General features: G+C 42.6%; 2 protein-coding genes across 4 annotated transcripts in view; one reads left to right on the top strand and one right to left on the bottom strand.

Annotated features, from left to right (window-relative positions):
- The window catches only part of osbpl6 (oxysterol binding protein-like 6), a 38,944-nt gene extending 30,471 nt beyond the window's left edge, over positions 1-8,473 (top strand). For all 3 annotated transcript variants that reach the window (XM_075479623.1, XM_075479625.1, XM_075479624.1), the window contains 8 exons: positions 636-773; positions 1,246-1,309; positions 1,509-1,587; positions 3,423-3,567; positions 3,665-3,809; positions 3,932-4,058; positions 4,265-4,387; positions 6,133-8,473. In XM_075479623.1, coding sequence (XP_075335738.1) covers positions 636-773; positions 1,246-1,309; positions 1,509-1,587; positions 3,423-3,567; positions 3,665-3,809; positions 3,932-4,058; positions 4,265-4,387; positions 6,133-6,244 — 933 coding nt within the window. In that variant the 3' untranslated portion in view covers positions 6,245-8,473. The remainder of the gene's footprint in view (positions 1-635; positions 774-1,245; positions 1,310-1,508; positions 1,588-3,422; positions 3,568-3,664; positions 3,810-3,931; positions 4,059-4,264; positions 4,388-6,132) is intronic.
- A 2,874-nt stretch (positions 8,474-11,347) lies between these two features.
- prkra (protein kinase, interferon-inducible double stranded RNA dependent activator) lies at positions 11,348-16,653 on the bottom strand. Its single transcript, XM_075479621.1, has 8 exons — positions 16,438-16,653; positions 15,151-15,326; positions 14,616-14,697; positions 14,239-14,317; positions 13,367-13,484; positions 13,192-13,286; positions 12,918-13,080; positions 11,348-12,196 (listed from the first exon to the last, which is right to left on the bottom strand). The coding sequence occupies exons 1-8, from the start codon at positions 16,488-16,490 to the stop codon at positions 12,042-12,044; spliced, it is 921 nt and encodes a 306-aa protein (XP_075335736.1). The 5' UTR covers positions 16,491-16,653; the 3' UTR covers positions 11,348-12,041.
- Positions 16,654-16,747: the final 94 nt, after the last annotated feature.

The raw sequence follows: 16,747 nt of genomic DNA, 5'->3' as shown, positions 1-16,747 counted from the left end.
CTGCACAACACCTCGCTCTGGTTCACATCCTCTTTTCTGAATCCAAAATACCTCCAAATAATGGAGAATGACTTATTTTTTGCCACTAAATCCGTCGAATGCGCAGATTCTGCGCCGGCCTTATCTTCCGCACTCATGCTTCTCTTTTTAATTTCCCCTCTGTGAATGTAGTTTGTGTGTCTCCGTCTCCCTCCCTCCCTCCCTCGGATGTTTGTCATTGGCTGAGTTCAGCTCTACATAAGTGCAAGCGTTAAAATGATGTTTGCGACTGCCTGAGCTGCACATGCGGGGAAAATCTATATCGTTGATATCGTTGAATTTGCGATATTAATATCTTGAATGTTCATATCTAGATATTGATACGGTATATCGTTCAGCCCTACTTCTTACTGTGTATTCGCTCATTGATGGACCCACATTGCAAGTCACCCTAAATAGTCTCTTACTGGAAGGCATGTCTGTGAGGTGTTGATTCGCTTCAGTGCAGCTGTCGGCCTTGGATCCCTTTATCTTGATATCTTGTGTGCCGCTGATAGCATTCTGTGAACGCTTACGTTTGATTCATGAATGTAAAAAGCTTTTATAATGAGCCAGTTAATCCCCCTCTTGTTTGTTTTGTCTTGACTCTGTGACAGGTCCTCGTCGCTGCTTTCGCCATCTCAGGCTACTCATCCACTTACTACAGAGCAGGAAGTAAGCCATTCAACCCGCTGCTTGGAGAGACTTACGAATGTATTCGGGAAGACAAGGGCTTCTGTTTTTTCTCAGAGCAGGTAAGCCCATGCGAAGATTGTTGATAGATTGGTGCTCTTCGTGCCGAAGATGACGAGAAGTGTTTTTTTGTTGCACCAGATGCTATTTTCAGCCTTTCCAGAAAGAAAAAACTGATTAGGTTATGTTCACCGGCTGTCAATATGTCTCACTGTTATGGAGTCACTTAATAGAAAAGCGAAGATTAAAGAGACATCAAAAGATAAAGGTAACCTAATGTGGCATAAAGCCTGGAGTCTGCGTTGTCACTGCTTTTAGTTTCTGCCTCATGTTTCACGACTCTTCAGATTTATCTTGTAAGACCTTGTCACAGTTTATCTAAAAAGCCCAGACTCGTGTTTCACATTTTCTTTTGTCAGTGGCTCAAAGAAAAACTAAATCTTAAGAACTAACCTGTTATCAAAAGGAGGTTTTGTGTGATGTGTGATCTGAGCAACAGCTGCCAGACTGTTTTCATTTCATCTTTTCTCCAAGGTGAGTCACCACCCTCCCATCTCCGCCTGCCACTGCGAGTCTAAGAACTTCACCTTCTGGCAAGGTAGGTTTCCTGTCTAATTACTAAGAGACTTTCCTCGTGAGAGCCACAGCTTAGCGGATATGAGCCAGCTAGGCTTGATTTAGCCTCTTTCATTTCCAGCTGCAAATTTTTATGAAATAAACCAGAAATATGGTTTTGAGAGTTAATGTTCGGAGCCTTCTTTTTCGTTTTCTGATGTTTTTGCTGTTTTGCTTTTCAGATGTTCGATGGAAAAACAAATTCTGGGGGAAATCGATGGAGATTTTACCAATTGGATCTGTAAATCTCACGATTCCCAGGTAATTCAACAAATACACTCCGTGTTCACGCCTTGTGTAGTGAAGACAAAGTGTCACTGGGTTTGTCACGGTTACCAAGCTTGATAATAATCTCAAGAAGTACCAATCAAACAGAAGAAAACAAATAAACAGATGTCTCGGTCCCGTTCACTAAAACTAAAAATATCTACATAATTCATCATAAAAATGTAAATACCTCTCACTCGGTTTATCAGCCAATGCGGTGATGTAGAATACACTGTGCAAAACATTTTCTGGTGTAGCGGGACAGAAAAAAAGCTCAACACCACAGTACAGTTTGCTGAATCTTCAATCTGTTAACTCTTTTACGTCTTATATTACCGTTCGGTAGAGCAAATTTTACTGTATCTTCTTAAAAATGTGTGGACGGAAGCCTGCCTGAGCTGTCTCTGCCGCTTACACATGGGATGCTCAGTGCTGTGTGTGTTGAGTCATCACCTTTTTGCATTTTTTTTCCACAAAGGAATATCAAACATATATATAGAAAAAAACAAAACACAGATTTCTATCAGTGAGGACATGAGGAATTAAGACTCGATGCAACATGTGAGCACGCGTATGAAACCTTACACCATCTGATGAAGTGTCCTTTAGAAGGACACCATAGATTTATGTGCTCTTTCTCATTGCAAATATGCAGAGAAATCTAAAATATATTGACTTCCAATCCACAATTAACTATCTTTACGTTAAGCTTTGTGGAGAAGCACACGTTTCCAGCACAAAATGTTGTAGATGGAGAACTTGAGGCTTTAAACCAATGGTCCCCAAACTACGGCCCGCGGGCCGGCCACGTCATTTTTTATGGCCCTCCAGAATATGTCCTTAATGTATTCCATCCCTCCCGCACCGGACTTCAACACCAATCTTATTTCTCCCTGTTCATTCTCTATGGCGACAAGTACATATGTCATTCTTTTTTTGGCCACTGGTAGGTTTTGGCGCTGTTGTGCAGCCTTTTTCAGAGTACTGCACTAATCTCAAGGGAAATAATACTTTTATGTCTTCAGGTGACTTCTTTTTTTTTTTTTTTTAAAGATTTTCTTAAAACTTACATGCATTGTGTTGTTGAATAAGCTGAGTAACAGTAAATTAGACTCATTTGCAAAATAAGTTTTGCAATATGTAGGCCTATTGATTTATTGATAAACGATGTGAAAGAAGTTGTGTAAATTTCACTTGTCAAAACAAAATTTGTTAGCCTACTTGTTGGAATGCAAAATAAGTTCTGTAATAGACGATTTATGGATAAACAATTCTAAGCCATGGTTTTATATGGTATTAAAATGTTCTTAATTGTTGTTCACTCTTGGAAGTTTTTTTTAGGCCAAATAAAATTGTGTGAGTTCACAAATGTTGGAATAAAATAGGTTTTTGTTTTTTTTGTAGATTATTGATGTTATTATTCTTATTTTGTGATTTCAGCTATTTGCATTTAAGACTATGCTATATCATTTTAACATGATAGTAGCCTAACATAAAAAAAAAATAACAATAGCCTACATTGAATGGGCTAAAGTTCAGCTAAGATGGATCTACTGTATACAGTAGGCATATTTACTGTAATTTACATGGAAAATCTCCAGCACTCTAAAAGAGCCATGCAGAGCGAGCTGGCCCTCTTTAGAAAAAAGTTTGGGGACCACTGCTTTAAACTAAACTGCCAGATCAAAGTAGATCTTTTGCTCTGTTGAAAAAAAAACAACTCAAGAATTCACAGCTGGCAGGAGAGGAATATATTAATGCACGCATCACTTGCTTTCACTTGAGCCTGTGCTCTTCCAGCCTGTCAGCTGTTGTCTTTGCCTTTCAAGGTTTGGAGATCACTATGAATGGAACAAAGTCACCACCTGCGTGCACAACATCCTCAGCGGACGGCGGTGGATCGAACACTACGGGGAAATCACCATAAGAAACACAAAGAGCAGCGCTTGCCTCTGCAAACTAACTTTTGTGAAGGTAAGAAACGGTTGGACTTTGTCGATGTGTGATTCAAACATGATGACAACTTTAATGTGATCGCGTAGAAAGGAAACTGACGGTGCATGCGTTGTAGGGAAACTATTGGAGCTCGAATGTAAACGAGGTTCAAGGATTTGTGATGGATCAAGAGGGGAAAGTGATCCACAGGCTTTTTGGAAAATGGCACGAGGGCCTTTACTGTGGTGTCCCACCGTCTGCCAAATGCATCTGGAGGCCAGGTAGGCATCGGCTCATCACCCACACTCACTGCTGGATGTCCCTTAAAACTAACTGTATGAATGGCCACTTGGAAGTTTAGCTTTCAAGCTAACGGGGGGGCTTTGTTGCCTTTCTTTGTCAGGCTCCATGCCCACAGACTATGAGCTGTACTACGGCTTCACCAGATTCGCCATTGAACTGAACGAGCTTTGCCCTGAGTTGAAAGACGTCTTGCCGCGTACAGATGCCCGATTCCGGCCCGATCAAAGGTACCGACGTGCTAACGCTGTGCTTTCTTGCTCCAGCTGCAGAAATGCGTTGATGAATTCTCACAAAGCAGATGAAGTTTCGGTGAAGTCACTCTGCTGCCAATTCTCTTTGAGCTAAGAATTGCAATGAGTTCCATGATGCTTGGCAGTCACCGGTCTTTGTGGGAATATCTTACCACATGGCGTGTGTTGTTCTGCTGGCACAGGCACCTCGAAGAAGGGAACCTGGAGATGGCGTCATCGGAGAAGCAGCGCATTGAAGACGCACAGAGGGTCAGGAGGAAGTGGAACGAGGACAACAACGTCAAACACGAGCCGCTCTTCTTCAAGTAAGGACAGAGCGGCCCCCAGACATACTGACCTCATGTGGGCTGCCTTCAGCTTGTCGGTTTTTCAGCTGTTCCTCCACTACAAGTAGGAAATTAAGATCCCAATTACCTCCGACTGCCTATAGCTCTTTTCTCAAAGTTACGGAGGAACACATGTCAACATTTATTCACCTCTTCTCATCCAGCCACTAATATTTATTTAATTGGCTGCAATTTAGAATTATTAGCCTGTGATAGTGCCTCCCCTGTGATACTCGGTCTTGAACACATCAATAAAAAGCCACGATGACTATTATTATTATTTACAGTGGCATGAATAAATAAGCCGATCAAAGCACTCTGAGAGAAGTGAGATAATCAGCGCTGCTATGTTAGTAACAGTTGATGGGACTGATTCACTCCCACATCTGGCAGCCGGCCACCCTGGGCGCTTAGTTACTTATCAGACAGCTGCTAAAATGAAGGCACGAGTCAGTCACACCAAACAGACGTGTGTTCACAATGTGACGTCTGCCCACGTCCGGTTCTGACACCAGAGTTACAGGTTTTTAAATCGACGAAGCGTCCCATGAGGAGTTTATAAATCTCACATAGAAGCGGTCTCAGTGCTTTATGCCAGACTTCCTCTCACTCTGTTATTCATAATCATCTGTTTACATGTCAGTGCTTCATCATATTCTACCACCAGCTTTTCAATAAAAAGAGCAGCAAACAGTTTGTGCAACTTTACAGATTTTACTGCATTAATGATGGCCTGTAAAAAACTATGCAAAATGAGTCTCCAACTTAACGTGTGCATACTTTACGAGTTTTAAACTCTAGAGCAGTGATACTCACTATTTTTCTCACAAGAGCCACATTGGCAGAGCAAAACCAAGGGACGAGACATTTTTACGACAACATACTAAGTCCCCTTTTGCAAATATGCATTTCTACAGATAAAACATCCCACAAAAAAAGAAACAACACAGCCAATACATTTTCAATTAAGACCACATTTACCTTAATATACTGGGATGAGCAGAAGCTGGCATGCATGTCCTTGACTTTCTTCATGTTGTATTTGTAGTTTGTTGTTGTAATCATAGTGAGACATTCAAGATGAGCATGGTTTTTGTGCTGATTTTTGCCCTTTTTTAACCAAAAACCAATCCATTGTCCCTGCATTTCGCGGTACACCCGACATTTGCCTGCTCGTCCCCTCTCTGGCATCTTCATACTGATTTTCGTTTGGTTTTTGCCCTTTTTTAATTAAATCCGATCCACTGTGCCTGCATCTCGCGCTGGCTAAAGGAGCGAGTGTGCACTGCGGTCAAGTGTGACGGTGGTTTAAGCGGGCTGCGTTGCCAGGTTTAACAGTTCCCCCTTTAGGAAACACCATCAAGCCTTAATTAATACTTAATAAAAATACTTAATACAGTACTACAAAAACGCAAACTTAATAAAAATACCTAATACTGTGCAGTATTCGCTGTATGTTACTTGAAAAGATGTATTGTTATTGTTACCATATTGTTATAATGCGAGTGCGAGCCGCCAATTAAAGCTTGAGGAGCCACATGTGGCTCACGAGCCACGCAATGAGTATCTCTGCTCTAGTCTTAAATTTCTGCATACGTTCGACCGAAGGCATCATCAGATTTTACTCGATAAATGAACGACAAAGTATCATATCAAGTTGTGACAGGCTGACGTTTCCTCTGCAGTGCTTTGATCACTTACAGCTGTCCCGTGTCTCCTTCCAGGAAAGTGGTGGATGCCAATCACAGGGAGAGATGGGTCTCCAACAACACGTACTGGGAGCTCCGCAAAAACCCCGGCTTCATCAACATGGAGCCAACCGTGAGCCTGTGGTAGCACACTGCTCTCCGTGTCCGCCACCACAGACAGGAAGGCTGTTACCTATGCACTATGAAGCGAAAAAACACCTTGGAAACATCTTCGTGCATGGATAGGAGCGACTGCGGGTGGCCCGATGCCCGGTGACTCCGTCGAGGTTCTGAGGCGCTGCCACATGGTTATCCGTCCATGGAAACATGCCGTAGGATCACCTTCATCGTGCTTGTCCAAGCTGGGTTGTCAGGGCAACAATATTACCACTCCATTAGATCTCTCCTCAGCTCTTTTGACCTCCGAGTTTGTCCTTGCCTTAAAAAGACACCCATACAGCTCACAGGATTAGGCGCCTTTTAGTTGAAGCCATTTGATTTCCAACAGCAGTTTGGATAGACTAGTCTCTAGAGTAGACATTTTGATTACCTAGGATACTGTGCATGTTTAGAGAGCAGCTTTCACTGGCATATTTACTACATCATCAATTACTGTAGAAAAAGAGAAGAAAAATAGGTATTTTTATAAAATATCTTGGACTTTAATGAAAAAGAATTATGTGAATTGGCAGATTTTTATTTATTTTTGCTTTTTAATACTGTTGAATCTGTGAGATAGCAGTACTCTCTCCTGGGAAAAGAACTCATTTCAAGTTAACAGCAGAGGAAGCACGGCGCCCAAAGATGACATTCATAATGAGTCGATGTGGTTTTAGGTGAACTACGATTTAAATGGGAATGCTGTCAATACAGATCTGTCATGGTGGAGTGTAAATAGTGGGGTGGCCTCATCCTCCCTCTCCTGTGTGATTTTAAACATGGTTACAGAAACCCGTACATGCTCCCTCCATATATAACCGGCGCAGGTGAAGTGTCTTCTCTCCTGAATGTGAATCACTCTCAGTGAAATGATAGAATGTCAGTACAAATGTTGTAGAGACTGAGGATTGGGAATTTTTGGGATTTTTTTTTTTTTTTTTACCTGCACCAAGACAGCTTTCAAGGTCGTCTTAACATTTCCAGTCAGAGTATTTACCTACAGTACATCCTGCCGCAGCCACAGAGCTGCGTGATACTCTATTTGAAAAGTAGGAAAAATATACCAAGTCCCATCGCAGTTAACTACAGCCCAAAGAGATTTTAAATCTACATCCCGATTCTAACTACCAAAAAGAAAGAGTAATTTATAATGATGTAAATCTAAAACCAGCAAATGTTTGGTATTTGTCTTGATAAAATAACCTACATTATTAATCAATCATCAAATCGTGGATACTTTGTGTTCTGATTAATTGTTGAGGAAGTTGTTTCAGCGCTCCATGACTCGGTCCATTATAAAACACCAGAGACACCTGCAGGCCATCCTGTAAAAAAGCACCAGGCCTGAGACGTTAAGAACAAATTTAGCTTCTTTTTTTTTTTTCTTTCTCTAAAGCATTTAAGTTTGTCCGGCAACAGTATACTGTTCAAGCATTGATGCGTCTGATTCCCCAGAGAATTTACTGCTATGTCGACGGGCTTCTACAAAGCGCCGGGTAAGTCATTAGAAGTTTGTTTTTTATCATTATTATTATTATTGCAAAGCAGATAATAAGCTTTAATGTTTAACTAGGTCCCCCCCTTTTTTTGTTTTACCGAGTAAGGCAAAATATCTTTGATCAACCGCAACCCCAGTAGTCAAACACACTGAGAGTGCACCTTTAAATGGATTCCCCGTTTTTCTGGACTGCAGGGCTGAAGGAGGACGTTTAAACGTGTGTGAAGCAAATCCATCCTGCGTCTGCACTGTTCACATGGTACCATAGATTACAAACCAAAAAAAGGTAGTAGTGCTTTGCATAGATATCCCCTCTTTTTTTTTTCTTTAATTCTCAGAAATACTTGTGCGTAGTTTTAATATTCCCGGATCACACAGTCAACGCTCCAACCCGTCAGCGTCTGTTTCACTTGCTGTGCCTTAAATGCATTTATCAATGCCTCACAAACACACAACTGATCGGCATCCCATGCCAAGAAGAAGGTATGCCATTAACAAGTCCAACTCTGCACACTCTCCCACCTGCCTACAGATGATGATGTGCACCGAGGATCGAACCGAGGACAGAACATTTTATGGAAGATTTCTTTCGAGGGTAAACGAGTTGAAGGGTTTTAACCGACCGTGACATGCTTGTGACGTTTAGAGATGTTCTGCGCTGCTCTGTTACCTGGTAAATGTTTTGCGATCGCTATAAATATTGAACATCTAGAAGGTGAGGGGGGGGGGGGGGGGGGGGGGGGGCACTCCTGCAAAAAGCTGATTTCTTTTTGCCACTTACATCAGTGACTGAGTCACAGAAGTTGCGTGCCGAGGTCAGAGCAGTGCTTTGCGTAGTGTTTGTATCATAGAATGTGTGTGTGTGTGGGGGGGGGCAAACAAAAAAAAACAACAACCTCAAGCTCTCTTCTTCCATTGTTCCACCTGCATGTCTAGACAACTTAGCTTGCCAATGAATGTTTGTGATGCCTTACCACAAAAAAAAGAAGAAAAAAAAGGGGGGGGGGGGGTTCTTTTTGCAATTGGACACTTTTTCTTTGGACTGACATGTATCGTGAAGCACTATGTCAGCTCAGTTTATTTTAAATCTATTTCCTAAGGGGTACCTTCTAAAGTGCAATTTTAACAAAGTACATATCTTTCCATGAACACTGTACACTGCTGCTACATAGTGCTTGTTCTAATAAAACTGCAAAACGCAAATGGTGAGGCGTCGGTGTGGTTTGTGCGTTTGAGAAGGAAAGATTGCCGTCCTGCACGTTTATTTGTTGGCCGTAGGAGTGAGCGCGAGTGCGCGTGCTTGGACGGGTGACCTGTCCCGGGTGTATCTGATCCTCGGACAGGATCCATGCCATTTCAAAACCCACAAAGACACCCGTTTGACTCCATGGATTATGACTGCACGGTGGTGTGGTGGTTAGCACCGTCGCCTCAGCAGGAGGGTTCCAGGTTTGATTCCCAGCCGGGGCCTTTCTGTGCGGAGTTTGCATGTTCTCCCCGTGTATCCCGTGCAGGGCTCTCAAGTTTTCAAGTTTGCTTGGAGTGAGATTCGGGCGGGGCAGGGGCCGGGCCATGTGCGTGGGGGGGTTTCTTTCGGGGTTTTTTTTTGGGGGGGGTCCCTTGCAGTATCCCATCGCCATAAACTAGCTACTTAAAGAACAAAGAAATTGTTTTATTTATAGCTACCAAAATCACAAATCTTCACTTTTACACTAAATTCTGCTATATTTTAAAATAAATTGTTTTAGGTATAAGTCTTAACAAACAAAAAAACAGACAAATTAAATTAAGAAAAACAAACATAACCCCAAATGGTCCCCTTGAGCAGTCCCTCTCTGTGTGTGTTTGTTTATGAGTGTTGTAAGTGTTTGTGGCAGATTTTGATGCTTGATGACTGATATTGGGGGCTCCCATTTACAGCCCTGTGGCTCAATGTCAGCCATTTTCACAGTCATGATGGATGACAGAGTTCCATTCAGAAACAAAGTGTTCCTGGTCTTGGTTTTATTGAGCCCCACCATGGAAAAAACCCTCTCTGCATCAGCATTTCAGTGTGGCAGAACTAATACCAGTTTGGCAATTGTAGATAGCCTTATTGGGAATCTGTTCATACCAGTCACCTTTGAAAAAAATTAACCACGGAAGCCTAATTACACTCATACATATTTTTCATTTTTCATTAAGTTGCTCATGTCAAAGGGTGTGTGCTGAATATTTAGGCCTACTACTCCAACGAACACTTTAATCGGCAGGTATTGGTCTTTTACAAGGAGTAGGAAAACTATAGTAACTAATAAAAGATTCAAATAAATGAAGATATGACCTGCTGATGATCCTGACGGTTCTCTTCCACCTCCAGCTCGTCTACAACTTCTGCACGCATTCAGAGCATAATAGGCTATGTCCGCTGTGCATTCATGGGACGCGTGCTTGCAGCTGAAAGCTATTTTACACCCGGCAACAAGAAATTCTGTTTTCTGATTGGCTGAGAAATTCTATTTTGTGATTTGCCGATGGGTTGCTAAATCAAGACAGCTGTACCAGAGCTATAGTTCTGAGCTGTACGAGCGCACAGTAACCTGCCATTGACTCGTTTATAGTATCGGCCATTAGAATTTCTGTGCGACGAAGTTGATCATTTCTCAGCGTGAGAAATGGCATGTGTGGCGTGTGAGCGTGTGAACTTGTTGAAATGCGTGTGTCTCACGCTCATTGCGTGAGACTTGAGAGCCCTGATCCCGTGGGTTTTGTCCGGGTACTCTGGCTTCCCCCCTCCCCCCAGAAACATGCATGTTAGGATGTTAGGAGCCCCGGAGAAGGAAAACCAGGGTAGGGGATGCTCTTCAGCCTTGGCTGGCAAGTCGCTTATGAGAGGGAAAACTCGGACAAGAAAACCACCCAGATAGCATGCGGATGTGGGCCACTTGAGGCACCGATCCGGCACTGTAGGCATTCTTCTGGCCCGGACAAAACAGATGTGAACCTAAACTGGCCCATGGAGTAAATGCTACATTTGGGCCACATATCACAAAACGAATACGGCCCAGCTTTGGCTGATATATGGCAAGTTAGCAATGACTAATCTGAATGTGAGCCTAAAGTGGCCCACATATAAAGAAACACAATTGGCCCACCTTTGTTGAAACATATTTGGGACAGTTTTGGCCAAAATATGGCAGGTTAGCATCGACTAATCCGGATGTGAGCCTAAAGTGGCCCACATATACACTTGGCCCACCTTGTTGAAACATATTTGGGCCGAAGACGGATGTACTGGGCCCCTGGCGCGTAACGGCAGTACAACGCAACTACGTCATGGAGACGAACGTGACAACAACACCCCATGGATTATGAATGATTTTTTAGACTGAATGAAAACATCGTTTTTGTTCTCCGGGTGGGTTTTCAAAGTGTACAATTCAGGACTAAGTGTCATCGTACTAACATATGACGGCATGCTGCTGATACTTTGATGACTGTCAGGTGATCAGCTCCCTCGGGAGTGACTCATTGCTGCGGCTCTCGAGGGAGACGCAGCAATCTGCTCCCTCATTCCAGCCTTTTTGTATGGCCATCAACAGACGCCAGCAATCATTAATGTGATAATTGAGTTTATTTTCTTCATTCATACACATGTTGCTGCTGCCATCATTCCCACACCAGGGTTCAGTTCTTGCAGCAGAGAAAACGAGTTAGTAAATCTGTTAAATTGCAAACTGGCAGTGGAGCAGTCGGGAATATAAAGTAACATGTAGCCTTATTTTGATTCGAGCAGATGAACACAGCAGAGTTGTACTGAAGACTGTGTTTTGGCAGAAGGAAGTGCAAGCAGTGACATAAATAAATTATAGTTTGCTTAGGATACAATTGCATGCCGTCCTGAAAGTCAAATTAATATCTCTCGTTATAAATCACAGTAAAAACTATGTGGGTTAAAAAAAAAAATGTTTTAAAAAGGAAAAACACGGATTTAAAGAACTGATGGCTAAAAGCTGCATGTAAAGATATAAAAACAACAAAAACAAGTGCTTTGTAAAACTCACTCTTATGGTATACGTTTTAAAGTCAAACACACAGTCATCTGAAGCTGCTTAAAAATATAATACAAATACTTGAGTTCTACACGCGTCTCCTCATAAACTCAAATTCTGCTGCATGGTTGGAGCTGTAACAATTACGATTACAAAAATACGTCTTGAGCTCCTATCGCTGAAAGACCTCGTCGTGGCGGGTCATGATAACGTGAGTGTGTGTGTGAGACAGAGTGGGCTGCGGGCGCTGGTGATGTTTATTTGCAGGCCATGATCTTGATGTACTGGAGCGCGCTGTGCGCTGCGTCGTTGTGTGCGTTGCTGCAGGAGATGCCCGTGCCGTGGCACACGGTCACGGGAGAGGTGGACAGTTCTGCCAGGCACTGGTACTGACCGTTCACCGTCAGCTCATCTGCCAAACAGGGATATACTAAATGTCACATTTAGGGAACACTGGTACCACAGAGTTCTAAAACAGTTATTGGCCTTTCAGCAGACACGTTGCATGCACAAATAAGGGATAGTTGACCTCCGATAGACCTTAACTTCAATCCCAAAAGGGAGAATTTTACTGTATTAATCATTGAATAAGTAAACAATTTGGAAGTGTAGCAAAGCGAGAGGTGCGGCTGAACATTCCCGAGGCGATCCAAGGGCATTGTGTTTGTCACCTAGCAACAACAGAGCTGATGACGTCACAACCAGCGTAGTCAGCGGCTACCAAAGTAAAAAACAAACAAAAAAAAACAAACAAAACAGATTAACTCACTCGGTAGATCGTTTGAAGAAAAACAAAGCTAACAGTTGTGTGTCCAGGCTACAGAGATGCTCCTGCTCAGTAACATGTGCAGCACTGTTACTTTTAATCAATGCTAATTGTGACGTTTATCAGAAACATTGCAAAAACAGTGGATTTTTTGTTTTTTGGCCATGACTCGAGAACCACAATGAGCTTTAGGGAGAGGACTTTCAGCAACAGGCTGCAGACAAACTTCTCAGCCAGCTGCCCTGCAGTTGGATTGAAAAGCTGCTTGAGCCGTGTGCAGCATCAAGTCAGATCCAGCTGCAACTTTTGGGCTCCAAGTCAGCCACAGACGGCACATTAAGGAGGAAGACCGACACAGACGTCTTACCAATATCAAAGTACGTGACCTCAAAGCCTTGCTCGTGGGAGAGCTCCAACATTATCTGAATGTAATCCGTGTTCGGAATGCTCAGGGGGTTTCTCCTTAGCAGCGATATCTTCTCTGCTGTGGAGTTCCTGATGTTCTCGAACCGCACGTTGGCTTTTGGAGTCTGCAGGAGGAGCAAAGAAAATGTAAATCATTTGTAGAGCTTTAAATAAAATGTTGGAGTAGGCTCTGGAGGCCTCAAACAAACAAAAAAAAAGAGTAAAATTCCACGCACCCATGTGATTTCAGAACAGCCCGACAAACTCTGGAGCTTCTCCACCAACTTCTCTGCAGCTGCCTTTTTTGCGGCTTTTTTTGAATTTCCTACGGCTGCAGCACGAAATAAGGATTTAGAACGAGACGCATGACGAAAGACATTCAAATCATTCAACTTGGAAACATATTCACACCTGTCTCTGACAGCGACTCCATCCTACAAGTAACTGTGAACTCTCTCTTGTGGGGTGGACCGGCCTCCTGTAAAACCGTGTATTCGGGGCGACGCCATCCTCTCTGCAACGCCAACTCCTACAACAGGGGAAAAAAACAAAGACGAACAAAAAGTGAGGATGAGAGAGAGAAGAAAAAAAAAACGGTATTGAATTTAAAAAGACGCGCAAATCATACAGGACATACTACTGCTGCATTGCTTCCATAAATCCATCTCAAGATTTTGAATCCCCAGGAGTAAATAGTCATACTTATGCAGGTGTTAATGAACAGCTGAACACTGTACCATCACTGAGGAGCCTCATAAGTCTCTTTGCCCCTTTTCCATTCATACACGGGCTAGGATTTACTTTCTCGCACTTCCACAGGATGAGTAGTCCTAACAAAGGTTTTCTTCAACTTCAACTTGGCCTAACCCTGTTAACAGCCATCTTCATTGGCGCTACGGGAAGAAGGAACAGCAAATTCAAAGCGCTTTGCTATTTCTGCCTCTTAAAGCATTCCTCTGCTTTGGAGCCTTCGTTTACATGACATTTTCAGAATGCTTGGCAACTGCTTAGAGGAGTCCGTGGCGGCTGATTGTTCGGACAAACACTTACTACGTCACGGAGTTTACAAAGCTTTCAAAAATTTCAGGTCCAGCCAAAGCGCCAACAAGCTGACCCCCATTTTCATTTGATGCTTCCTTCCCATTTCTTTCTATCTGAAAATGTACAAAAGTAATACACTCGTCTTGCTTGATATGGTGAAGAGAGCACACACACACACACACACACACACGCACACAACCAAAAAAAGTACAAAAGACAGAGCAAAGCCTCGGGTGACACACCTGCAGTAAGCCCACAGAGTTGGGATGGTTGTTCGTGTCTGCTGCAACACCATTACTGTCAGGCTTTCCAGGAACATTCCTGTTGGGCGCCAACATCAGAGCACATCAGAGCACCGCAGTTACACGTCACACATGTACGTGGCTACAACACACCTATCGTTTCTGAGGATTATCCTTAGTTGAGTCTAGAAAAGGTCAACGTGAAAGGCTTTGATCAGACTAACGGCTGAAGCTCTACAACTCCTGCAAGGGTTTAACTGAGGCTTCTTACAATCTTAAGAAAAAAAACAATATTCACATTTGAGAACCTGTAAGCAGCATATTTTGCCTTTGAAATAACAATTTTAAGAATCATTCCCCTATCAGAATCCACTCACTCAGGTCCAGCTTCTATGTTCAGAGTACTCAACGCGGCCTCTGCAGCCTGGTGTTTAGCAGCTTTCTTACTGGTTCCTTGACCTGAAACAAAGTACAGTCAAAGGCACAATCATAGATCCACAGACATAGTTTATTCTGTAAAGTAAACGGTTAACCATCAAGGTTGCCAGGAAGACTAAAAAGATCAAAAATGGAGAAAAAAATATGCTCATTTTTTTTACCTGGTTGCCCGGTTTTAGACCTAAATATGTTTCTTTTGTTTTATATTCTGTTGGAAAATGTACAAAACTCATCACAACACTGACGTCTTTGCAAACGCTTCTCATCTTTTTCCATATAAGAGCACGGTTCAATGCCTGAAGTGAGATACTTTGGTCCAGAAAACCAGGCACACGGAGGAAATATAAGAGGTATAAAGGAGTACATGGCAGCAAATGGCACACATGGCAACAATGTGGCAGGCTGGACGGGGATTTCTGAAGCGACAGGGTGTGATTTTCAGCTGAACCAAGAGGCTTTGGGACCGTATCATACCTGTGCAGCTGACGTCTCCGATGGTCACGCTGAAGACGAAGCTGGGCTGGTGAGCCTCCCCCTCAGTCCTCTCCATCACGTACACGGGAAGGTTGCCGCTTTTGATGCCATATTCATGGAGGATTTGAATGGGAGTCTTTCCAGGGCTGCTCCTCGGCGATTCCTGTTCGTTTAAGCTTGTGCATTCAACAAGTACAAAAAAAAAAAAACACTCAACTAGGCTGATAACAATGGCACCTTTAAAAACTGTTTCAATTACTTAGTAAAGTTGTAGTAAAAGTGTTAAGTCCACCATCAAGACAATGGAGCGAGATAACACTTTACAAGCACCTTTTAAAGGTAACGCTGTCACCTAAAGCTGCAGACTCAAAAATAACCGGAGATCTGAAAACAAACTATTAACCTGGCTGAGGTTCAGAACGTTGGTGCAAAATGGACAAAGGAGGTTCGGTGATACCTTTTACTGTCCTGAGAGAAAAAACTAAAACAAGCTCCCTCTTTAAGGAAATCCTTGTCCACGCTCACTCATTTGAAAACTTTCCTTTAAGAGGAGACGATGCCAGTTTTTACTCTAGACTTCAGGACCAAAGAAATCCATTTTTAAAAAGCCTGCACTCAGTGCAGGCCACACACTATGCTGGTAGTTCCTCATCTATTATCAGAAAATTGAATCAACTCGAACACTGAAGCTAACAAGTATTACAAATAAAGAGACTAAGTCAGCCAATCATGTAATGAGTCCCAATAAATTGCATTGACTGCAGTCTGGAGGTCAGAATTGTTCTTAAATATCTGAAGTTGATAGGAAAGTTGGTATTTTCTAACATTTTACCGAGTAAATGATTCATTCTTAAACTAAACACTTGACTCGTAGCTAAAACATTGCAGTAGCAAAGCCCCCAATCTGCTGTTCGCTACTCAACTTAACTGAGATTTATATGTTATATGAACAACATGTGGTGGTTTTAGTGAATTATTACGAACATTTAAAATGAATATAAATAATATAAATAAACAAACTAAATGGTTTATTTAAAGAAATGGTTAAAACTAAAGAAAATAAATGGTGTTAGCTGCGGTTCATGCTATGCTGTGAGCTAATCAGCTCTGTTGACCACACCGAGCAGCCGGTTATGATAAAAGTGCGTGTTAAAGCGTCCGTGTTAACTGTGTTTTGATAGACTAAAGCTTTTGAAAACCAAGCAGAGGATTTTTAAACGCCATTACGTTCCTTTGAGGGCTTCGCTGATCCTAAGCGCGTCAGTTAGTGATAATGAAACCACTAACCTTGTGTCGGCGGTAGTTTTCACTGCTGGTGATTGACATCCCTCTTGAGACATGTTCACAGTTTAAACCTGCTGCTTTACTGCGAACATCAAAAGGGCATCAACTCTAAGACACTAGTCTGATTTATTTTTCGGGGCATCTATGTATCTACTTGTTTTCTCAAATGTGAACGCAAATTCATACTTCTAGCCTCGCCGGGGAAATTATATCAACATCCGGGTCAACTTCAAGTCAACGTAGGGCCCAGATGTCCAGCGCCGCCTGCTGGCGGTGGCGTCGGTAACTGATTTTCCTCCTGTGCGTGCAGGTG

This window comes from Odontesthes bonariensis, chromosome 12 (genome assembly GCF_027942865.1).
Source record: "Odontesthes bonariensis isolate fOdoBon6 chromosome 12, fOdoBon6.hap1, whole genome shotgun sequence".
NCBI classification, from domain to species: Eukaryota; Metazoa; Chordata; class Actinopteri; order Atheriniformes; family Atherinopsidae; genus Odontesthes; species Odontesthes bonariensis.
This window is presented reverse-complemented; position numbering and strand designations above follow the sequence as displayed.

Bases quoted from the DNA above. Each gene is read 5' to 3' on its own strand.
- prkra (XM_075479621.1), bottom strand. From the start codon at position 16,490: ATGTCTCAAGAGGGATGTCAATCACCAGCAGTGAAAACTACCGCCGAC. The intron at 14,318-14,615 runs GTGAGTGGATTC...GGCGCCCAACAG, and splicing joins AACATAGAAGCTGGACCTGA to GAATGTTCCTGGAAAGCCTG. The intron at 13,081-13,191 runs GTGCGTGGAATT...CTCCTCCTGCAG, and splicing joins GCTGTTCTGAAATCACATGG to ACTCCAAAAGCCAACGTGCG.